Source organism: Oncorhynchus mykiss, chromosome 13 (genome assembly GCF_057628025.1).
Source record: "Oncorhynchus mykiss isolate SJ-2025 chromosome 13, ASM5762802v1, whole genome shotgun sequence".
NCBI classification, from domain to species: Eukaryota; Metazoa; Chordata; class Actinopteri; order Salmoniformes; family Salmonidae; genus Oncorhynchus; species Oncorhynchus mykiss.
Window position 1 is genome coordinate 53,345,611 of NC_143034.1, and position 24,199 is coordinate 53,369,809.

General features: G+C 43.3%; 1 protein-coding gene across 3 annotated transcripts; it reads right to left on the reverse strand.

The window, feature by feature from the left end:
• Positions 1–1,089: 1,089 nt before the first annotated feature.
• LOC110486496 (ral guanine nucleotide dissociation stimulator-like 1) lies at positions 1,090–17,771 on the reverse strand. 3 transcript variants are annotated; one of them, XM_036941205.2, is made up of 17 exons: positions 17,302–17,771; positions 12,888–13,177; positions 12,148–12,192; positions 11,892–12,061; positions 11,634–11,791; positions 11,288–11,524; positions 11,025–11,128; positions 10,558–10,642; positions 8,016–8,087; positions 6,456–6,542; positions 6,272–6,304; positions 5,817–5,938; positions 5,323–5,412; positions 3,388–3,514; positions 2,695–2,955; positions 2,368–2,482; positions 1,090–2,116 (listed from the first exon to the last, which is right to left on the reverse strand). In XM_036941205.2, exons 1-17 carry the CDS (start codon positions 17,323–17,325, stop codon positions 1,977–1,979), a joined length of 2,160 nt encoding a protein of 719 aa, XP_036797100.2. In that variant the 5' UTR covers positions 17,326–17,771; the 3' UTR covers positions 1,090–1,976. The 3 variants fall into 3 exon arrangements, with proteins under 3 accessions (XP_036797100.2, XP_090052815.1, XP_090052816.1); XM_090196689.1 differs by lacking the exon at positions 17,302–17,771 and adding an exon at positions 15,686–16,783; XM_090196690.1 differs by lacking the exon at positions 12,888–13,177 and having other exon boundaries at positions 17,302–17,364.
• Between the last annotated feature and the right edge of the window lie 6,428 nt (positions 17,772–24,199).

Below are 24,199 nucleotides of genomic sequence, written 5' to 3' on the forward strand. Positions count from 1 at the left end.
TACATCATGAATATAAGTGCCAGTCTTACAGAATGGCGTGCTTTAGCCTATATATTCAGATATATGGAAACCAATAATCTTAGAATCATACAGTGAAATACAGTATAAGAAATGTTGACATAAACACAGAAAAAGGTGTTGAGAAACTTTATTTGGAGCAGAGAGACAATGAAAATGGACAGCTCAGTAAAAGTGAGATGTCCTGTTGCTTGAATCTTTCAGTTTTTTCATGTTTGCAGGATTTTTTATTTCTCTACCATAAGTGGAGACCAACGTTGTTTTAGAAAATTTGACAGACATCCAACCAGCCTCAGAACCACGCCAGTCCAGGACCTACACATCCGGCTTCTTCACCTGTGGGATTGTCTGATACCAGCCACCTGGACAGCTGATGAAACTGAGGAGTATTTGTCTGTAATAAAACCCTTTTGTGGGGAAAAACTCATTCTGATTGGCTGGGCCTTGCTCCCCAGGCCCACCGACAGAAGCACCCCTGCCCAGTCATGTGAAATCCATAGATTAGGGCCTAATGAATTTATTTAATTTGACTGATTTCCTTATATGAACTCTAACTCAGTAAAATTAGTTTAAATTGTTGCCTTTATATATTTTTCAGAATATTTGTATATTCAATTGACAAGTGCACACAGCCTTGCCTGACGACTCAAACTGAATTATTTCGCTGCTCTATCGATGGTAACAGACTTCAGTCTGAGAGTGCGATCATTGAAGTCGTTTGTGGCGACATCATAATGAGGGGTGTTGTACAAAACAAGGCATCAGCGGTTGGATCATCTCTAACCCACCAGCATATCAAAGCCAATGACTAATTTTCAAAACGCCGATTTACCCATGTGTTCTGGCTCTGGCCCAACCCATCGGTTTCTGGGACCAATCAGACGGTCTAGAATGGATTTCCATTCTAGAAATCATTGGGGAGGTACTCAGATCCAGACTCATTGCAGAGGAGAAACTAACGTCCGTGGGCGTGGCGTTTGGCCGGAGGAGTTTGGGTAGCTAGGCAACACAGCCATGGAGGCCCACTTAATCACCAAGAGCATTATAGGAGACAAATAGAAAACAATGTAAAAAGAACAGGAAAAAAAAAAGTATTAACACTGAAATGCCACCCAGAACCCTTAACAACACACACATCATTATCACCATCATTTAAACTTTGACAGTCTGAGTACATAAATGTTTGTCAGTGTCCCCTCTACAGCAACTGACTGTAGTGTATGTGGAATGCTATCCAGCCAGTCAGGGCAGCCCCTCCTTTCGCACGCACAGCCCCAATCAGTATCGCCATGACGGCGGGCTGATACCCTGGTGAACATAGTGATCCGGGTGAGAACATTCCCATCCACTTCTCAGGTGGCAGTGGCAGGCCGTCTCCTGTGACCTAATTTCCTTTTAAGGCTCATGGGTTGTCTCTCTCTGTTGGGAAACATCAGTCATCTCTCTCATTAAAACAAGTAGGTGACTGGTTTTGCTCAGAGGAGAGGAGACAATAGGAAACAACTATACGTGTCTGTATATTGGTGTGTGACTGAGGGAGAGAGTCACTGCTGATGCTGTTCCAATGTGACTCTTTTCCACAAAGTAAATCACCTCAGGGAAGTCTGTGAGGAATGTTGAGTGTTGAATGGTGGAATTCATGTAGAGTTCGCTCCACCAATAAATAAAGGACATTCTGTTCAATGGGTTTCAAAAATGTAGCCCCAAATCTGTCGTCTTCAGACGTATAGACACCACACGTGTATTTTACATGACGTGCCATCATACTATCATCTTCCACCTGTTCCTCTCATGGCACCCACTTGACAACAAACCAAGCAGGGGTCTGTCCATCATGGAACATTTAAACATGATTTTTGTCATAAAAGAAAGTTATTAAAAACAAAACAGCAAAATGTCTGTTCAAAATCCTTTGAAGTCCTGGTTTGCAGTTACTCATCATTGCCATAGAACGGTGTCTACTTTGAATAACGTCCAAGGCTGGAAGTAGCGCACAGAGGTTTCTTTTGACCCAGTGGACACTGGTGCAGAACAAAGTCAAAGTTGGCCGACGTGCACATGGCGTAGAAGACGTTAGCTTTGTCCGGAATGAGCAACTCTGAAAAACAGAAGATGTGGCGGTTGGTATGAGAAAGGAGAATATTACATTCAGTATACGTACACTATTAAAACGTCCTCTTCAATCATTCCAGGACAACAATATCTTCAGTAATATTTATACTATAGGTAAGTGTAGGTAATGCCAAACTATAACAACTATCTTTGCTTGACCAACACTGATCTGCACAGTGATGTGGCATCTTGAGTGGGCATATGTACTGTGTAAGCGCATTGATTGTTTTAGCTCACCTCTTTCCTGGGAGATCAACTGTGTGAGGGTGAAGTCTTGACAGGTCAGGTGCTCCAGGTTGTGTTTTTCCAGGGCCCTCTGGATCACCTGGGCAGTTTTGTCCTGACTAGTCAGCTGAGAAGGACAAGTCAAACAAGCAGTTAATATGCTGTAATGAGGAAGTGAAGGGTTGGCTGCAAAATCTCCCTTCAACCAACCAGAGTATCTTAAATGACCCCCCCCCCACCCCCCCCCCAGAGCTAGAGTACTATACACATGAACCTTTTTACATTTCCGTAACAGGACCCCAAGATAATCCCTACCACCAGATCCCAGCCCAAGCTTACCAGGATGCTCTTGTACATGTTGCCGTTGCCAGCCTCCACACTGACCCTCACTATACAGGAGTCAGCCACCTGTCTGTTGTAGAGGGGGAGGGAGGTCATGGACACAGAGCGCTTGTGACGAGAGGCCAGCATGGGTTTAGGGTTGGCAGCCACTGGAGCAGAGAGGTCAGGCTGAGAACTGGAGGAACAACTGGAGGGAGTGGAGCCATCCGGGGAGGAGGGTAAGGCCTCCGCCACATTTTGACAGGAGCTGGACAGAGACTGGGACAAGGTAGAGAGACCGAACATGCATGAGTGCCATTGGAAATAATGAATTAGTCTTTCAGTTTGTCTGTCTGAGACATTGACCTCAGCACATTAGTGGACAACTGAAGTATTGAGCCATGCTTCACCAGCGAGGTATGTGCTAAGCAAACACCACTCCTGCTTGGCTTCGAGGACCTGGTCATTTGACAATCCAGTTCTCAAGGACATCAGTTTCGATGAGATGTCAATGGGGATCACTTATGAATGGGAGGTTGAATTGCTTCATGGTGTAACTACTGGTATTAGTAAAGTGTAACTAGAGGATGTTTTGTAGTACAGTGTGTTCTATCAAAACATTTGAAACAGCTTTAACCAGGGTGTGCAATGACTGACAGAAGGAGAGAGACAGTCAGAGGCAAGTCTAAAGGGGATCGGCGAGAGCGGTACCTGCAGTCTGAGTGTGGAGGGAGGGGTGGAGAGATCCTCCATCTCAGAGCCACTGGACCCTGAAGACGACACACTGATCTGGTCTGCATGGGTTTTCCTGCTGGATCCCTCACTCACTTTCAGGAGTCTGCAAATACACACAGTTAGAACTTTCCACTAAATTAACAAATGTGGTCAACGTTCACTAGTAAAACCTTAAATACTGCATTTTGTCATTGTTCTTTTACAGTTCTTGTTTATTTACAACAATTTTACAATAGTTGTATACAGTCGGAAGTTTCCAGTTTTTTCAACCACTCCACAAATTTCTTGTTAACAAACTATAGTTTTGGCAAGTCGGTTAGAACATCTACTTTGTGCATGACACAAGTCATTTTTCCAACAATTGTTTACAGACAGATTATTTTACTTATAATTCACTGCATCACAATTCCAGTTGGTCACAGGTTTACATATACTAAATTGACTGTGCCTTTAAACAGCTTGGAAAATTCCATAAAATGATGTCATGGCTTTAGAAGCTTCTGATAAGCTAATTGACATCATTTGAGTCAATTGGAGGTGTACCTGTGGATGTATTTCAAGGCCTACCTTCAAACTCAGTGGCTCTTTGCTTGACATCATGGGAAAATCAAAAGAAATCAGCCAAAAACAATTGTAGACCTCCACAAGTCTGGTTCATCCGTGGGAGCAATTCCTAAACCCCTAAAGGTACCACATTCATCTGTACAAACAATAGTACGCAAGTATAAACACCATGGGACCATGCAGCCGTCATACCCCTCAGGAAGGAGACGAGTTCTATCTCCTAGCGATGAACGTACTTTGATGCGAAAAGTGCAAATCAATCTCAGAACAACAGCAAAAGACCGTGAAGATCCTGCAGGAAAGCAGGTACAAAAGTATCTATATCCACAGCAAAACGAGTCCTATATCGACACAACCTGAAAGGCCGCTCATCAAGGAAGAAGCCACTGCTCCAAAACCAACATAAAAAAGCCACACTACGGTTTGCAACTACACATGGGGACAAAGATCGTACTTTTTGGAGAAATGTCCTCTGGTCTGATGAAACAAAAATATAACTGTTTGGCCATAATGACCATCATTATGATTGGAGGAAAAAGGGGGAGGCTTGCAAGCCGAAGAACACCATCCCAAACGCTAAGCATGGGGGTGGCAGCATGATGTTGTGGGGATGCTTTGCTGCAGGAGGGGCTGGTGCACTTCAAAAAATAGATGGCCTCATGAGGAAGGAAATTTATGTGGATTTATTGAAACATCTCAAGACATCCGTGAGGAAGTTAACGCTTGGTCGCAAATGGGTCTTCCAAATGGACAATGACCCCAAGCATACTTCCAAAGTTATGGCAAAATGGCTTAAGGACAAAGTCAATGTATTGGAGTGGCCATTACAAAGCCCTGACCTCAATCCAATAGAACATTTGTGGGCAGAACTGAAAAAGCGTGTGCGAGCAATGAGGCCTAGAAACCTGACTCCGTTACACCAGCTCTGTCAGGAGGAATGGGCCAAAATTCACTCAAGTTATTGTGGTAAGCTTATGAAAGGTTACCTGAAACATTTGACCCAAGTTAAACAATTTAAAGGCAATGCTACCAAATACTAATTGAGTGCATGTAAACTTCTGACCCACTAGGGATGTGATGAAAGAAATAAAAGCTGTAATAAATCACTACTATTATTCTGACATTTCACATTCTTAAAATAAAGTGGCGATCTAACTGACCTAAAACAGGGAAATTTTATTTGGATTAAATGTCAGGAATTGTGAAAAACTGAGTTTAAATGTATTTGGCTAAGGTGTATGTAAACCTCCGACTTCCAACTGTATATTCGAGATGGGGTGAATACTATTGTCTTGATTACAATTAACAAGATGGCAACTGCTGTTATGAGAAGTGTTCAGTACTCACGAGGACAGTTTCTTGCTGAGCAAACGGTGGCTCCAGGCGCTTGGGGAGCAGAGGTCTATTGGAGGCTCCAGGTTTCTGGACAGTTCATAGCTGTGGCAGAACATAGAAAACACTTATGAGGCCTGAAGTCAGGGTGGACTTGTCTAAATGTATACAGCCTTTTGTTCCAGCCCTGCACTAACACATCTGATTCTAAAAGCCTAAACACACTGCAGCCCTGTGTCAACCCCAGCTCTAGATGGGTTTTCTTTAAATTTCCTCAACAGGCAAAACCAGGGTAGGGTTTATGGGAATTGTGTTTTACATGTCATTTGAGTAGTACATTTGGCTATACAGGATATTAGAAAGAGACAATTCAGGTTGTATAAAGGGTTTATTGGCTATAAGGGGCATCATTTAAAGACATGATTATGCCCCATTAATCCTTACAAAGCTCACCAGCTCTTTATCTCCTCACTGATCTACAATAAAACCAGTGGGGGACAGGTTCTCACCTCTCCTGGTCAGTGAGCAGCTTCTGGCCCTGCAACCAGGCAGTGATCCTGGTGTGATGGGGCAGGTTGTACTGAGAGCAGGAGGCTTGGAGCTGCCGGATCTGAGAGAGAATCTCAAACTCCTGCAGAGAGAGAGGGAGATCATGAGCCCATGTCAGCTGTGTGGTTGTTATGTAACTTGTCCTGAACTAGTAACACCTGACAACACTTTTAACAGTCATGGGGCTCCAATAAAGGCTAGGAGATAGTCATTTAGAGCAGTAAGCAAACATCCTTAAGCATAAAGGTGTCCACTTTTCCCTTCGGCATGTGAAAGTACCACTACAATGTGGTGGTGAGTGTGCCACCAATTCAATGCATGTCAATCAAGTCCTATAACAAGGGTGAAATATTTAGACACGTTTGTACTGCATCTTTTGTTTTCTTTACGTAAAATCCCAACAGCAACAACTTACCCTCCTCCTCTTTTCAAAGTTTATGAGGTCCCCCTGTCAAAAATAGCACAAGATGCTATTATACTTGACAATATGGAAGATTTATTATCAATATTAACCAGTGAGATAGTAATCCACTAGAAGGCAAATAGAAAATTAACTTAAAGTAGCTGCCATAACTGAGCAGTCTGTTTCAATGGCTTACCTCCACAGTATCTGGTAGAGCAGTGTCCAGCATTGTGAGGATAGTCAGGTACGTGCCCAGGTAAGGTACCACCCCACCGGAGGTGCTCTGAGGAGACGACAGTACAGAGACAGCATGTCAGAGGATTCTAGTAACACAGCTTTAGAGAATGTGCATATGATGCTAGAAAAGGTATTGGTCTATGATTACGGTCCTTTCATAGCCTAGTAATCTGTGGCCATTTGAAACATCAGTGGCTAAGGATAGGATGGCTTCCTTTTGCCACACATGACACTCTCGGTCTTTGAACAGATTTTTCCTATAGGGGAATCACTGTACCCTCTTGTGGGTTAAGAGCTGATGGGGTTAGGGGGCTACATGTGACTTCAAGAAGCAGAAACTGCCCCCGCAAAATACTGAGTAGACAATACTAGGATCACTCCTCCCCTCCCCCCCCCCGGTAGCAGCTTATAATAAACTTTTTTTTAAACTTTCAGATACACAGAATTCTGCTATCATTTCTATTTTATACCCCCCTTTTTCTTGATATCCAATTGCAATCTTGTCTCGTCGCTGCAACTCCCCAATGGGCTCGGGAGAGGCGAAGGTCGACTCATTCGTCCTCCGAAACATGACCCCCCCAAGTCGCGCTTCTTCTTTATTTTTACCCCTTTTTTCTCCGCAATTTCATGGTATCCAATTGGTAGTAGTTACAGTCTTGTCTCATCGCTGCAACTCCCATACGGACTCGGGAGAGGCGAAGGTCGAGAGCCATGCATCCTCTGAAACACAACCCAACCAAGCCGCACTGCTTCTTGACACAACGCACATCCAACCCAGAAGCCAGCCGCACCAATGTGACGGAGGAAACACCATACACCTGCCGACCTGGTCAGCGTGCACTGCGCCTGGCCCGCCACAGGAGTGACTAGTGCTAGATGAGACAAGGATATCCCTGACGGCCAAACCCTCCCTAACCCGGACGACGCTGGGCCAATTGTGCATCGCCCCCATGGACCTCCCGGTCGCAGCCGCCTGCGACAGAGCCTGGGCTCGAACCCAGAATCTCTGGCGGCACAGCTAGCACTGCGATGCAGTACCTTAGACCACTGCCCCATCCGGGAGGGAAGCTGTGCTTCTTAACACCCACTCAACCCGGAAGCCAGCTGCACCAATGTGTCGGAGGAAGCACCGTTCAACTGACTACCAAAGTCAGTTTGCAGTTGCCCAGCCCACCACAACGTGTCTCTAGAGTGCAATGAGCCAAGTAAAGCCGCCTCCAGCCAAACCCTCCCCTAACCGGACGACGCTGGGCCAATTGTGCGCCGCCCTATGGGACTCCCGGTCACGGCCGGGTAAAACCCCAGGCTGTAGTGAAGCTGCAATACTGTGATGCAGTACCTTAGACCGCTACGCCACTCGGGAGGCCTCTGCTATCATTTCTGTCCATTTAATGTTGCATGGAAAGAAGAGAAAGCTAAACTCAAACTTAATGACCCCCACTATATATAGATATCTCTCATGTCTACATATCATGTCTGCAATGTCTCTTACTCAATCTCTCTCCGAAGTATCGCTTACCATCTGTCTGGCAATAGGACATCGCTTGGATATCTTGGGAGAAATGTTATCCATGGCTGTTTGGCTTCCATCCTGAAAAGGGGTCAGATAGAAGCTAAATTCAGTCTGCATTTATGCCCTTCCATTGTCAACCTGTCCACTCATCTGCAATGACCTACAGCATATGCAAAGAGTCAGTCAAATCTGGTCTAGGTCAGAACTTCCTTTACCAGCTTATGGGGTCAACACCACATTGATTGTTCTTAGACACACACACACACACACATCTCATTATGTAAACAATACATTGAGCTTTTAAAATCCATGCAAACGTGAACAAAAGCAGTTTTGTGCTAAGGAACATTTTGATAAGAACATCTGTCAAAAGCACAATTTCTATGAGCCTGTTAATACAGACACAGGGAGCACATTAAACTACACTGCTCAAAAAAATAAAGGGAACACTAAAATAACACATCCTAGATCTGAATGAATGAAATATTCTTATTCAATACTTTTTCTTTACATAGTTGAATGTGCTGACAACAAAATCACACAAAAATTAATCAATGGAAATCTAATTTATCAACCCATGGAGGTCAGGATTTGGAGTCACACTCAAAATTAAAAAGTGGAAAACCACACTACAGGCTGATCCAACTTTGATGTAATGTCCTTAAAACAAGTCAAAATGAGGCTCAGTAGTGTGTGTGGCCTCCACGTGCCTGTATGACCTCCCTACAACGCCTGGGCATGCTCCTGATGAGGTGGCGCATGGTCTCCTGAGGGATCTCCTCCCAGACCTGGACTAAAGCATCCGCCAACTCCTGGACAGTCTGTGGTGGATGGAGCGAGACATGATGTCCCAGATGTGCTCAATTGGATTCAGGTCTGGGGAACGGGCGGGCCAGTCCATAGCATCAATGCCTTCCTCTTGCAGGAACTGCTGACACACTCCAGCCACATGAGGTCTAGCATTGTCTTGCATTATGAGGAACCCAGGGCCAACCACACCAGCATAAGGTCTCACAAGGGGTCTGATGATCTCATCTCGGTACCTAATAGCAGTCAGGCTACCTCTGGCGAGCACATGGAGGGCTGTGCGGCCTCCCAAAGAAATGCACCCCACACCATGACTGACCCACCGCCAAACCGGTCATGCTGGAGGATGTTGCAGGCAGCAGAATGTTCACCACGGCGTCTCCAGACTGTCATGTCGGTCACATGTGCTCAGTGTGAACCTGCTTTCATCTGTGAAGAGCACAGGGCACCAGTGGCAAATTTGCCAATCTTGGTGTTCTCTGGCAAATGCCAAACGTCCTGCACGGTGTTGGGCTGTAAGCACAACCCCCACCTGTGGACGTCGGGCCCTCATACCACCCTCATGGAGTCTGTTTCTGACCGTTTGAGCAGACACATGCACATTTGTGGCCTGCTGGGGATCATTTTGCAGGGCTCTGGCAGTGCTCCTCCTGCTCCTCCTTGCACAAAGGCGGAGGTAGCGGTCCTGCTGCTGGGTTGTTGCCCTCCTACGGCCTCCTCCACATCCTCCTGATGTACTGGCCTGTCTCCTGGTAGCGCCTCCATGCTCTGGACACTGCGCTGACAGACACAGCAAACCTTCTTGCCACAGCTCGCATTGATGTGCCATCCTGGATGAGCTGCACTACCTGAGCCACTTGTGTGGGTTGTAGACTCCATCTCATGCTACCACTACAGTGAAAGCACCGCCAGTATTCAAAAGTGACCAAAACATCAGCCAGGAAGCATAGGAACTGAGAAGTGGTCTGTGGTCACCAACTGCAGAACCACTCCTTTATTGGGGGTGTCTTGCTAATTGCTTATAATTTCCACCTGTTGTCTATTCCATCTGCACAACAGCATGTGAAATGTATTGTCAGTCAGTGTTGCTTCCTAAGTGGACAGTTTGATTTCACAGAAGTGTGATTGCCTTGGAGTTACATTGTGTTGTTTAAGTGTTCCCTTTATTTTTTTGAGCAGTGTATTTTTCTGGAACAGTCCAGTTGAACAAGGGGTGGAGCAATACAGTAAAATTAAATAAAGATGTGGGGCAAATGAAGGTGTTTCTCAAGGAACTGCTGGGGAAATTGTCATTAGTGTAGTGTTTGTTGACAATGATGTTATATCAGCTTATTTGGAAATTCTGAGCAATGTGTAGAATATTACTTTTGAGCCCTCTCACTGTAACCAGACCTAGTAAAGATTTGACACAAACACCCAGAGCCGACAGAAAAATAGAACACCCTCTCTTTTGCTTTGGGACAATGGCTTACTATTAACACACTGTTACGCAATTTCACTAAACATTAACTTGACAGAAAGATGGGTTTTAATAAGTCGTAAAAGTAGAATATCAAGGTCCCTTAAGATGTAAGTAAAGGTCAACTGCTCTCAAAACAATAACACACTCCATATTGTAAGTATTTCAACAGTGTCATATCGTCTGCATTATGGTTGTAAAAAGAAAGCATACATTTGTGCAGAGATGCAAGTTTAAAAAAAATGAAGTTAAATAATTTTCCTTAATGTACTTGATTCTTACCTCCACACTGATCTCTCTGTTGCTCAACACACAGTTCTCATCAGGGAAGGTTTCACAGAGGTTATCAAAGATGGCCACGCTGTCCCTGAAGAAGAACAAACCAATTAAATCAATCCAAAAATAACACTCAGACAAGAGAGCAACTTTATTACAAAAGATATCCTTGAAGCTTCAAAGGGATTTAGAGTTGGTACGGCATGGCATGTTGACCTAAAATTATTGTTCAACTATTCTTGACTGACACAATAAAAATTGTTTATTACATAGTTATGGCATGAAGTACAAACTAAGGTTAGTTGAATAATGTAGGTCAATTACTAGTAAATCATTTCCTTACTAAGCCTTACATTCTCAGAGGATAAGGACACCCTTGTTCATTTTTTTGTTGTTGCCATATTCAATCAATGTTATTGGCCCTCTAGCTTCATGACTCAGCTAACCCTTGTCGGTGACCCGACAGTCCGTACCTACACACAGCCGCCCATGTCTTCCTCAGCCTGTAGACAGCATTGGACTGAAGGGCAGACAGGATGGCCCTCAAAGAGGAGAAATTCTTCAGCTGCCGACACTCCTGTTTCAGAAAACAGTCACAAGTTAGAGACTGACTAGGGACTTACAACTGAATGCACTGAGAACCAGGATACAGGTTCAAGTTTAGATGTGTAAGAAGGCTGCACTTGGATTTGAAAATGTATCCCTCAAATGGTCCAAGTTACTAGACGTGTCTGACCTGTCCTACTCTGATCCACTTCTCAATGACGCAGGCCCTCTGAGCTGGGCTGGAGGCCCTGTGGACGGAAGTGGGGCTGGAGGTGGGCCGGCAGAGCAGGGAGGTGATAACTCGGTTGGTGACTTCATTAAACTGGGCAATGGTGGCGCTGACGGTAGCAGACAGGTTCTCCTTCTTGTCTCTCTGGGACCACACACAGCCCAGACACTGGTAGGGAACCACCTTCCCAAACAGCCCCTGAGCGACGCACAGATAAGGAAGGTAAACATGGAAAAAGAGTGTTAGCGATCCACTCCTGAGGACGCATATTAAGAGCCAGAAATGATTTGCCATGATTGACACTTACAGCGTCCAGTCGGGTGAGCTGTTCTGCGATGCCTGTGACTGAGAAGTCCATGATGTCACCCTGATCCAGTGGGCTGTCCCATTCTAGGACTTCCTCCCCTGAGCCCTCATCTTCCTGATTAACCTCAGCCTGGGAAGAATGGCCACCAGTATCCATTTCTATTAAAGGGAGAGAGGAATGACAGAAGGGGATCAACAATGGTATCATAATCAAAGGCAATTCAAAGAAAAGGTTAGGAAAAACAAGTGGATCCTGTACCTTCTCTATGGAACTTCTTAAGCAGAGTTTCAGAGCGCTGGGCCAGTGAACAGAGGGAGGACAGGCTGTGCAGGTGGTCCAACAGCAGCCTTAGGGAGGGGTGCTGAGGAGGATCCCGGAAGTCCTCACTGTACTCCTCCAACCAAGTCTGGATCAGGGGCAACAGACGCCTGAGGAGACAACGTGATGAAACAATGTCTTCCCTGTTTCAGAGTCAAGGAAATAAATGTGATCAAGGGAAAAGCAGCCAGCTCACCTCCTGTGACATTCACTGTTGTACACGTCCGAAGCCCCATTATCCCTGTGAGAATAATCAGGAAGAGTGTCAGACTCATCTACACTGTGATTGTGACCAACAGGACAGTGGTCCATTCTTCTTCAGACTGTTTTTCTTTGGTCTGTCTCTATGCTCTGTTGTTATCCTGACCTCACTCCAAACTCAGTGAATAATTGTTGTTGTTGTAAAACCTGTAATGGCTAACTACCTGCTGGGTGCTTATTATCATTACATCAAAGACGCTGAGATAGTCATTTTGTGAGGGAGGCAAGAGAGAAATACATGTGACGAAACTAAGTGACTTTGCATTCACAGCGAGAGGTGTTGTTCAAAAAAGACCACTCTCGACATACCGTCTCATCTGTATCCAACATAACATTCAATTTAGCTAATCTTATTTGTTACTGTGATAACTCGGAATGTGTCAAAAGAGTTGTGTTTGCAGAAAGGTGGGTGAAGACGAGAAGGCAAAAGAAGAGGGAGATAGACATTTTTGGGCCCTTTCACCCAAAATGTATTGTATAGAAGATGGGTTTTAATAAGCAGTAAAACTAGAACGTCAAGGTGTTTTCAAACTATAGAGGTCAAACAACCTGCTCACCTAATTTCATACTGTATAATTTTAACAGTGAAATAGCTTCTGCATTATGGTCTGAGACAATGGTCAGGTGAACCATAACAGCAGTTATGAGTACTGTAAACTTAATGACATGGCCCACCTCTGGAAGAGGAGCTCAATGAGTGCACTGGTAGTGGTGAAAGTCTGGTAGGTGGACAGAAAGATCCGTCTGTAGTCGGGCTCCTGGCAGCAGGGGTCCAGGAGGTGGCTCACCAGCCGGTTCAGGGTGGCTGCCTTCAGCCTGCGCACCTTGCAGGTTCGGTACTGGACGAAGGCAACGCATGGCCGGGCCTCGGTGGGGCTGGCTGGTATCTGGACGGGCTCCCGACGCAGGGTGATCCCATACAACGCCCCCTCCTCAAACTCCTCCCCCCACTCCTGCACTGGGTTCTGGGTGGGAAGGAGGAACTCACACGGTGAGACGGGGAGACTGGCGCTCCTTTCAATTCCTTCAATCTTCTATTACTCTTGTATTGACACATACTGGACTAGACACCTCATTTTAGTTTTTGGAAACACAGAGGTCAAAAGGTGGATCATTAGCAGGTAAAAATAGCCATAGTTGACCACTAACAAACAAGCAGAGGTGACCCGCTGACATGCAAACCACCTAAACCCCCCTGATCCACAGTGATGAGGCGGCTATGAGGCTCACACAACAACAAACTGGACCTCACATGCAACACAGACATTTCAGCTCATGTGTATAATAGCTGTCTATGGGCAGTAGACCACTGAAAGGACAGAGCCTACAGACCATAATGACCAGCTTTAAGACCAGATTGATGTTTATGGTCCATCACAGTCAGCCTATTCAGAGGCATGCCCGCCGTGTGAGCAAAATGTAGACACTTCACCTGGGAGGTCTGTGATACAGGGAGTGCTTTGGGTTTATCAGTTATTCAGCTGACAGTGAAAAGACAAACTCATGTTTACATCTGTACACACACACACACCATCACAGATTTGTCTCAGGGTATTCACACGTTGGTTTAGCAAAGATAGAAATCTCATCCAAATCTTTGCTTTAAAGGTTTAATTCAAATCTCTTAGAAACACTGTACTGTTTACGTTAGAGAAAACACTGAGCAGAAATTGAGATATTCAATCATTTTGACAGCATCCCCTTTTTCCCCATACATGTTTGCTGATGGAAGAAGTGCTCAGCAAATGACTTTTTGGACATGAATGGCAAAACATTCAGGAGATAGAGGTGCTCAAAGTTTCCCCATTTTGCATACCCCACCATACCATCAGACATCCATGTCTTAATCATTGGAAAAGATACATGGTTAAACAGGGTTGTCAAACTAATTTAGTTAATACAAATTATGTGTTGTTTTTTTTTTAATTAACCTTTAACATAAATGATTACCCAGCCTGTATTCAAGAGCATGTTGTGTCTCAACTGATGGCAGGCACAACACAACCTCAGATTATGTAAAATAGGGTCTAAACTACAACATGTGCCAATTTGAACAAATATATAATTTATGTTTAAGGTTAAATATATATATTTTCCAGTGATGAAGACATGGATGTCTCATGGCAAAATAGGTCAACTTTAAGCACCTTTCTCTGTTTTGGCATTCAGATCCAAAAAGTAACTTTCTGAGCACTTCTACAATGGGCAAATATGTATGGAAGGTTTTCTTCAAAAGGGCTGCTGTCAAAAAGTGACTGAATTCAAATGGATTTACCCAATTACAACATTTCATACAATAGCCTACATATTTAGCAGGACAAGGAACTTGACTCGCATGTATTCCAAAGAACATTGGTACAGAACAACATGAAAGGGTACACAGCTTGCCTATTGAGGACAAGAGCAATGTGGTACAAAGAGACGGCACCTGGGTCAAATAATTGAAACATGATCAAAGAAATCTTAAAATAAATCAGCATAATCCCCTTCAAAATATGTAACCTATTAAATTGACAGTGGCAAGAAAACGTATGTGAACACTTTGGAATTACCTGGATTACCTAAATTGGTTAACCAGACTGTTTGTCTATTGTTGTGACATAGATGAAGATCAGATCAAATTGTATGACCAATTTATGCAGAAATCCAGGTATTTCCAAATAGTTCACATACTTTGTCTTGCCACTGTATCCCTCCACCCACTCCCACAACTCAGTCCTCCATACAAGTCTGTCACTAGCCCCCAATCAAGCTCTCTTTTCTAATACACGCCCCTCATATCTTTCCACCGCTTTCTGATATAATTTAGGCTTTCACCCCCTATGTCCCTGTCAAAACTAAACAGTCTGGTTTTAACGTTGGCACTGATATTATCCATGTATGCTCAAAGAAAATCTGAACATTTTAAGTCATATGCCATCTGACAGACGTGCAGATGCGTATGGTGGGCAGAGCACTCAAGGCACATTATAATCATTACCCAGCTCCTAAATTACAGAGGGTTACTGAGGTTCAAGGCAGGCAGACGTGCGTCACAACCGAATTATACACACCTGACAAAATACCAGGCCAAGAAAGAGAGACACTATTATCGGTGTCGTGAGGGGACCAATATCACACCATTGTCCTTTATGGAATACTGCATTGCATTATCTGTAGGCCTACATGAGGCCAAGGCACAGATATCCTAATTCTATGGGCAAGGATACAATACAGTAACATCTTTATCTTAGTCTTCGGTGCACCAAACTCAATTCAAAACAGACAAGAATTGTCCAATATTGAGACTAAACATAATGATACAAATTATATCAGGATAGCTCTCGAAAACCCTTCTTCCCCGAACTACAATTTCGATGCTTTATTTTAAATGTTTAGAAACATAAATCATAGCTTTCAAACCGGTTTTCGAAACACTTTCCGATATGCATCTTTCATATCAGCGAAAACAATGTTCAAGTAAGATAACTTACTGTTGTAGCTTTGCACAGATCCACAAACTGTGTGTGCCTCCAGTGACGAACTACACTTCCTCCCAGGTATGCTTACACACAGGTTAACGGAGAACGCTAGATAGCAATTTAGCACAGGTGGCAGCCTATGTCTTCCGTAAACAAGCGGTGTAACATGGAGATGTGGCCGTGTAAGAACACTAACGCTAAAAGGTCGGTAGTAAATGTAATTGTCGCCGATATGAAACATGATCCTAGTTTCCAATACCATACCGCAAGTGATGCGTCGTAACGTGTAGAACGAGTGTCTGGGATCCTAACAAAACTGCCCCGATCAGAAAATACTATTGTCAATAGTTGCTAAAGCGTTTAGCGTCTATTAATCTGTTAGCATTATGATATCACCATGTATTGTTGAAAACCAGCTATAGGTCCAATACTCGTTTTTCCATTAAGGCAGTTTTATCTAATGAACAGACCATGAGACTAAAAGAGGCACCATCGGTCGTCACAGGACAATGATGCAAATAATAGTCTCACTGATTTATATGCATACACTAAATGCAAGGATATACTGTACATCCATGCAAGATGCATGCATTGGCAATATGTTACAGTGTTGCTGCCTTATTCATTAGCTGCACATTAGCCCATTCATAGACGCCTTCTGGCCAGGGGAGTTTTGTTAAGATCCCAGACGTTTGCTCTAAGTGTTAACACGAAGGAAACATAAGGACAGGAGGCTGGTGGGAAGAGCTATACGAGGACAGGCTCATTGTAATTGATGGAATGGAGTAATGTAACGGATTCAATCGTATGGTTTCCATATGTTTGATACAATTCAATGAACTCCATTCCAGCCTTTACAACGAGCCAGTCCTCTTATTGCTCCAGCCTCCTCTGACGAGGACCGTTGTCTCCTCAGGTATCTGTTTCATATCAACAAGAAATAATAGTTTTTTTTATATTACACTACTACCCACCTTTATAGAGTTAGGGTTCCCACACAGCCATATTTCCATGTTACAGCGCTTGTTTACAGAAAACAGACAGAAGACCGAGTCCACTGCCTATGCTAATTAACTGCCTCGCCAAAAACCTGTGTATAAACAGAAGACTGACGCCACAAAGTGTTGTCACTAAAAAATACTGTCTGCTGCAACTGTGTTAAACCGTGTACAGTAAGTGTATATTAAGCCTATATTTTTGATGTGACATGAAAGTAGAGGGCTTTATGTTCCTAAAAATCATACCGCAATTGTGAATCGATTCACGTTTAGATGGTGTATTTGGCTGCCATAACCAATTCACCTCGAAACAGAACATCCAAGGTCCTTAGAAAATACGGAGTAACGTTAGGCTCATTTAGTCCATTATTGGGCTATAGCTACACATGTCTATAACGCTCTGACAAGACAGCACTGTCTGATTTATGCCCAACAGGTGTAAGAAGAGAAATTAGGCTATTAACCGCATAGGACTCTGTTCAAACAGTGCATAACCTATGATTCAAATAGCGTACATTACATTATAGTTCTTCAAATACAGTAAAACTAATAAGATAATAACTTTATCATTTCTAAATGAAACGCATGTCATACAACCACAAAATTATTATGCACATCATTGGAAATTACCATTGATATCTCCCATTTTCCCATCTCGTCAGTCACCGCAGAACGTTTATGGTGTGATAACTTCCATCTTGTTCAAACTAAGTGTTGAAGCTGAAAATACACATCCACTTCGAAGGAGTTGAAGTTTACGGCTGCATGGTGATATGAATAAATATTTTACAGAAACGTCTCTTTAAACTACATATTTAAAACATATATATATATATAATGTATTGTTTTTATCTGCGTACTATTCGTCACATTTTGCGGCCGCATACAAGTTACACGCTCTCAGTTGTCAAGAGCTTCCCATAACTGATTGTCAGGCAAATCAATAAGCTACACCAGCTCCGCACCTAATGCCAGTATCGGTAAATTCTTCAAGGCGAAGCTTGGCGTTCTTGCCTGTAACTTCCAGCTTTTATGCAGTGGGTGGCGGCTATGGGAAGAATAGGCTACTCATTTGAGTGCGGTCTTGATGAAAGGGGTGTGCTCTCTGGTCTACTCTTTTGTATGGGTTTGCATATTTCCTACAAAAAAACGACATAGGGGATAATCATCTGATCGAAACTCGAGCTCATTGCTTCTGCAAGTTCATCTTCTGGTGAGTTTTTTGTGATGATAAAGAAAAAACCTGGATGCTGAAAGTTTAATCTGTTGTTGGCAGCGCCACAACCTATATATCCTATGGAAAACAAGGGTAGCAGAATGAGCACAATGATAATTAGGGGTGAGTGGGGTAAATTGTGCGAAAGGGATCAATTGAGCCTCCCTTGTTTCTAGGAAACCATACACACAATTGATAATTTGACCAAATGTTTAGGAAGAGGTCATTTCATTGAGTCTGTGAAGGAAGAAACCACATGGAAAAAGTGGTAAGCAAGTTAGGTCCAAAAGATTTTCAGCAAGTCAAATGCAGTTGTGTTAGAGGTTTCATGACGCTTGTATCTAAACCTAAGTAGATCATTTTAAGTGTTCTATACATCAGTTGGGGTCTCTATAATCTTCATTATGAGGTCCTAAACCTGGCATGAATGTGCATCCCTGTAGCTGTGTGGGCTAATATAGTCAACATGTTTGCCTTGGGGTAAGTGAACCAATGGCAAGTTGAGCAAATGTTAGTGTTTTCTTCCCAGGCGTTATGCAAGGCATTGTTGTTGGGAAATGAGGTAAGAACAGGGCCTAGCTTACGATAAAGGTGTTTTTAAAAAGTACAACGTCTTTGTTAGGTGTTCGTCGTCGCCGGTCTACTAGCTGCCACCGATCCCCTTTTCCTTTTCTGTTTGTTATGTCTTATTGGTTGCACCTGTCTCTTGTTTTAGTTTTGATTCAGGACAATTTTAGCCTGTTAAGCCCGCTTGTTTTTGTGCGGGCTTCTTTTCTGTGAGTCGAGGTTGTTGCGTGTAGTGTTCCTGTCTGTTTGTGCCCTGTGTTGGGTTGGACATTTTTTGACATTGGCCTGTTGTTTTGGGCGTTAGCGTTGGATGCCGCAATAAAGTGCGGTTTCCCTCATTACCGTCTGCGCTTGACTCCGCACCCACCACTCCAGGCTTTGTGACACTATGATCCCTTGTTGATGTCACCTGTTAAATCCACTTCAGTTAGTGTAGGTGAATGGGAGGAGATAGGTTCAATTATTTTTTAACCCTTGAGACAATTGAGACATAGATTGTGTATGTGTGCCATTCAGAGAGCGAATGGGAAAGACAAAATATTTAAGTGCCTTTGAACGGGGTATGGTTGTAGGTGCCAGGCGCACTGGTTTGATTGTGTCAAGAACTGCAACGCTGCTGGGTTTTTCATGCTCAACAGTTTCCCATGTGTATCAAGAATGGAGCACCACCCAAGGGACATCCAGCCAACTTGACCCAACTGTGGGAAGCATTGGAGTCAACATGGGCCAGCATCCCTGTGGAACGTTTTCAACACCTTGTAGAGTCCATGCCCTGACGAATTGAGGCTGTTCTGAGGGCAAAAGGGGGTGCAACTCAATATTAGAAAGGTGTTCCTAATGTTTTGTACACTCAGTGAATAACAGCAAAAACAGGTTAAGTGGACAACATTTCTTCTCCACTAAATGTTCAAGTAAATCTGTTGGGTCTCTTTTACCAAGGCTGTCGTGTATGTGAAGACCAGAAGAGGCTGGTGGGAAGAGCAATGGGAGGATGGGCTCATTGTGATGGCTGGAATGGGACCAATGGAATGATACCAAACACATGGAAACAATGTGTTTGACTCCGTTCCAGCGATTCTTTTCACACACAAGATCAGACACTCATCTCAGGAGTGAAAAATGAATTAGATTGACCCAACTAGCTCCTAAAATGGGCCTTTTAAGTCTCCCTCCATGGATAGAATTGCGATTACACTGCATAGACATGGCACGTCAAATTGACACGTTTTCTTTCAATGCCCATAAGCTAAAGAGCTGGTCACCCAAGAGAGACTATGCCAACAAAGCCTACAATGTAGTGCTACTTGTGTAACGTGTGTCATGGAATGGAAAGAGAGTATTTCTCAGTGAGTTGCAATAGCAAACATTGGCACAGAGAACTTTCACCAAAAACCTGGTCACCCACCATGTCTGCCAAATAGTGCTTTAAAATCATTGACTTTTGTTGGAGGGGTATTACATATTATTATTACTGTTATGTTACTGTTATGTTATTATTACACAGTGATTGTATAGGTCATTACACAATATGATACTTTAGATTTTGTAGGTTGTGCTGCTAATGTTGATCATTAGTATTGTTTATATTTTTGGCTATCAGTCCATGACTGATGCACTACCTCTGGGACAAATAAAGTGGAACCTTGAACGTTCTCCTATTACAAGTTAACTTTTGGATTTCATTTTACTAGGCAAGAACAAATTCTTATTTTCAATGACTGCCTTGTTCAGGGGCAGAACGACAGATTTGTACCTTGTCAGCTCGGGGATTGGAACTTGCAACCTTTTGGTTATTAGTCCAATGCTCTAACCACTAGGCTATGCTGCCGCCCCAAACTATTACACAAACTGATTACTTTGATTACTAAATTTTGGATGACTTTCCCTTTAAAGGTCACTTCCCCTTGTAACCAACTTCTCTGGTTTTAAATGGCCTATATGGCATCGATATGAGTCCGAAACAGTAATTCTAGTGTCAAAATTGACTGTAAAGTGTAAATGGATAATTTTGGTCATGAAGTCAGTCTTGTTCAAAACTGAGTTTGGTAAGTGACTGTGTTATGACTTACTTGAGTTTTTGGTTTGGATTACAATAAAGTCAACAATTCATGCTCCTTTTTTGCCTATTAACACGTGGTGGCACTATGTTCTCTGGGAAAAGACTGGAGGAGTTCACTTGCATGACCCGGTGCCCCGGGCTGTAGGAGACCTCTCCTAAGGAGGACCAATGGAATGTTCAAAAATGACTAAACCCCACCAACCCGGGGCACCGAGTCACACAAAATGAACTCGCCCACTGGAACCTCTTCCCCAGACAAGACGTGTGGTTAGTACTGGAACCTCTTCCCCAGACAAGACGTGTGGTTACTACTGGAACCTCTTCCCCAGACAAGACGTGTGGTTAGTACTGGAACCTCTTCCCCAGACAAGACGTGTGGTTACTACTGGAACCTCTTCCCCAGACAAGACGTGTGGTTAGTACTGGAACCTCTTCCCCAGACAAGACGTGTGGTTAGTACTGGAACCTCTTCCCCAGACAAGACGTGTGGTTAGTACTGGAACCTCTTCCCCAGACAAGACATGTGGTTACTACTTGCCCTTGCTTGGGAAATAGCTACTCTAGTGAAAATGGGCTTCCATAAAGTTGATCATGTATTTCATGATCATGCACTGCATTTTTTTCTGCCAATATCCTTTCTGAATTTAAAAGTAATCCAAAAAGTAATTATCTAGTTATTCGAAAGTATCTGTAATCTGATTACAATATTTTTGCTGGTAAGTGATTACAGGTAGTTGTTTTTGTAACCAGATTACATGTACCTGATGTAATCAGATTATATGTAACTGATGTAATCCCACAAACCTGTGTGTAAAATACTTCAGCTCTCAGATTGTTTTCAATCGTCTCTGTTCTGCTGTTGAAATTACGATTAGGGGTTGTACTATTCACAGTGATGCACGCAATGATTAAGCAGGGGCGGAGCATTGATTACATTAGCCACTCCTACATCAAATCTAATTTTATTTGCCACATGCACCAAATACAACAGGTGTTACCATGAAATGCTTACTTACAAGCCCTTTACCAACAATGCGGTTCAAGAATTAGAGCTAAGAAAATATTTACTAAATACAATTAAATTAAAATAAAAAGTAACACAATAAAATAACAAGGCTATATACAGGGGGTACCAGTACCGAGTCAGTGTGCGGGGTACAGGTTAGTGGAGGTCATTTGCACATGTAGGTATGGGTAAAGTGACTGCATAGATAATAAACAGCTAGTAGCAGCAGTGTAAAAACAAAGGGGGGGGGGTGTCAATGTAAATAGTCCGGGTGGCCATTTGATTAATTAGCAGTCTTATGAACAGGTCGCAGTTGCAAATGAGAACTAGTTCTCAACTAGCCTACCTGGTTAAATAAAGGTGAAATAAAATGTCAAAATAAAAATGGCTTGGGGGTAGAATCTGTTAAGGAGCCTTTTGGACCTAGACTTGGCGCTCTGGTACCTCTTGCCACAGTTTGACTTGGGTGACTGGAATCTGACAATTTTTTGGGCCTTTCTCTGACACCGCCTAGTATAGAGGTCCTGGATGGCAGGAAGCTTGGCCCCAGTGATGTACTGGGCAGTACGCACTACCCTCTGTAGCGCCTTACGGTCAGGGATGCCGAGCAGTTGCCATACCAGGTTCTTGTTGGTGCAGCTGTAGAACTTTTTGAGGATCTGGGGACCCATGCCAAATATTTTCAGTCTCCTGAGGGGGAAAAGGTGTTGTTGTGCCCTCTTCTTGATTGTCTTGGCTCCATTACAATGTATTCCTCTAAGCCTTATCTGCAGTTTTAGCAGTCAGATGTTCGATGGGCATCTGACATCAGTTGACGGCTTTAGGTGGAGTTTACAGTAAAAACATTCCTACCTGTGGAGAGAAAGTGCTGTACTGTACTGTTGGATGGGGAACCTTTTACTTACCTCCTGTAACAATCCAAAACAGTACCATTAGTAAAAAGAGGGAATTTTAAGAAAGTTCGCTCTCACTAAAATCAAGAGGTTTCAGATCTCTAAAGTGGTCTAATGTAGAGATGAGTCCTTAACCCTTGGTGCAGATGAAGCTCGACACGTGACACTGACAGCAAGTTGAGCGTGTCTTAGATAAATTACTGCTGAATGAGGTCAACTTTTTTTTGCATGTAAACAGTGGCATGTCTGCTGGAGTCACACTGCGTGCTGAATACCGGTCTGAACATTCCTCATGATTACACAGAAGGGGAATCCTTTCTCTTCTCCCTGTTGGCATTCTGTGGCATGTCTGATATAGCCTGGTGGTTGATCACATCAGCATGGTTAGCAGTCTGATTGTTGAAAGTGAAGCTTGTAATGTTAGCTATGACAAGCTAAACTAAATACTACTCCTAGTTTACACATCACTAAGATCACTTCATACTGCATGCCATGAGATAAAATCTCTTAGCATTTTGTTTAAGGAAGTGCTAGTTAACAGTGGCATGTTTGCATGTAATAATCCTTCATTTATAATCCGAAATAGCATCATCAGGTACTTGACATTTCTGAAGCAGCCAGACCATGATGCCCCCACATTCAGTGCATGCCAGACTGACTCAAGGCCTGTACCTCTAATGATAATGACTTCGTAGCCCTCTAGGTCCACTGGGACAAGAATGAGAGGAATCCATAATACCGTGATTGACTCAGACCTCTGCAATGCTGACGCACACAGCCACCGAGCCACCAGCATCCCTTCGCCATTTTTACCCTGTTTGATTCCAAACAAGATACACACTTAGTTGTTACATAAAAGCCACTGTGATCATGTGCTCCACTTAGCCAATATAAACTGGACCACTTGATTACATTTTCACTAAAGGGTTTGAGAAAAAGAATAGCACCACTTATATTACAATGGAGTTTTGTCCCTATTAAGCTGAGTTGCCTCTGGGGGAAGTGTCCTCCTCTTACGCACTAAACACCCCATTATTGTGCTGTAGGACTGGTGTGACGTACCAGGTGGAAACAAAGTCTTGTGATTGTCACTTGAGACATACTCTATTGAAAAGGCTTTGTTTCCATGGTAAAAGAGCACAATGCATTTTGTTGAACTGATGTGCTTTATTGGCCTTTGTGTATGTAAAGACTCAATGTGGGACTAAAGGGACTGAAGGTTACAAAATATTGTTACACAAAGACCTTTCATAAAAAGACTTCAATAGATGGCACAATAAATGGCCGACCTATTAGATTCAGTTTTGCATTATTCAGGCATTTATGAATGCATATTTTAGGCTACAGCTTAGAAGAAAAGGTGCTATCCAGAACCTAAAAGGTTCTAGGTATAACCATTTTGGGTTCCATGTAGAACCCTTACTACAGATGGTTCTACCTGGAACCAAAAAGGTTTCTCCTATGAAGACAGCAGAAGAACCCTTTTGGAACCCTTCTTTCTAGAGTGGATAGGATCAAGTTATTTCCTGAATTGAGTGCGCTGAGAAGGTGCATTGGCTCTGTCATCCCCTCACAGAAATGTATTTGACCCAGGATACATCCAGTTCAATCATAGAGTCCCATGGAGGAACCACAGACGTCCATAGGTTATGACCTAAATAATCACAAGCCTAAGTGAGGTCACTGAACATATGCCCGAAAGCCTGATCTCGAGTCATCTCTAATATGTTATACAATGACACAATTGTAGTGACTGTGAAAAGTGTTGTTTATGGTGCTGCCAGTAT

What these genes read in the sequence shown, in the direction of transcription:
- LOC110486496 (XM_036941205.2), bottom strand. Translation starts at nt 17,325, where the DNA reads ATGGGAAAATGGGAGATATCAATG. An exon ending in ATTGAGCTCCTCTTCCAGAG is followed by an intron (nt 12,193 to 12,887) that starts GTGGGCCATGTC and finishes TTATTCTCACAG; the next exon opens with GGATAATGGGGCTTCGGACG. An exon ending in CCTCCACACTCAGACTGCAG is followed by an intron (nt 2,956 to 3,387) that starts GTACCGCTCTCG and finishes ACCTTGTCCCAG; the next exon opens with TCTCTGTCCAGCTCCTGTCA.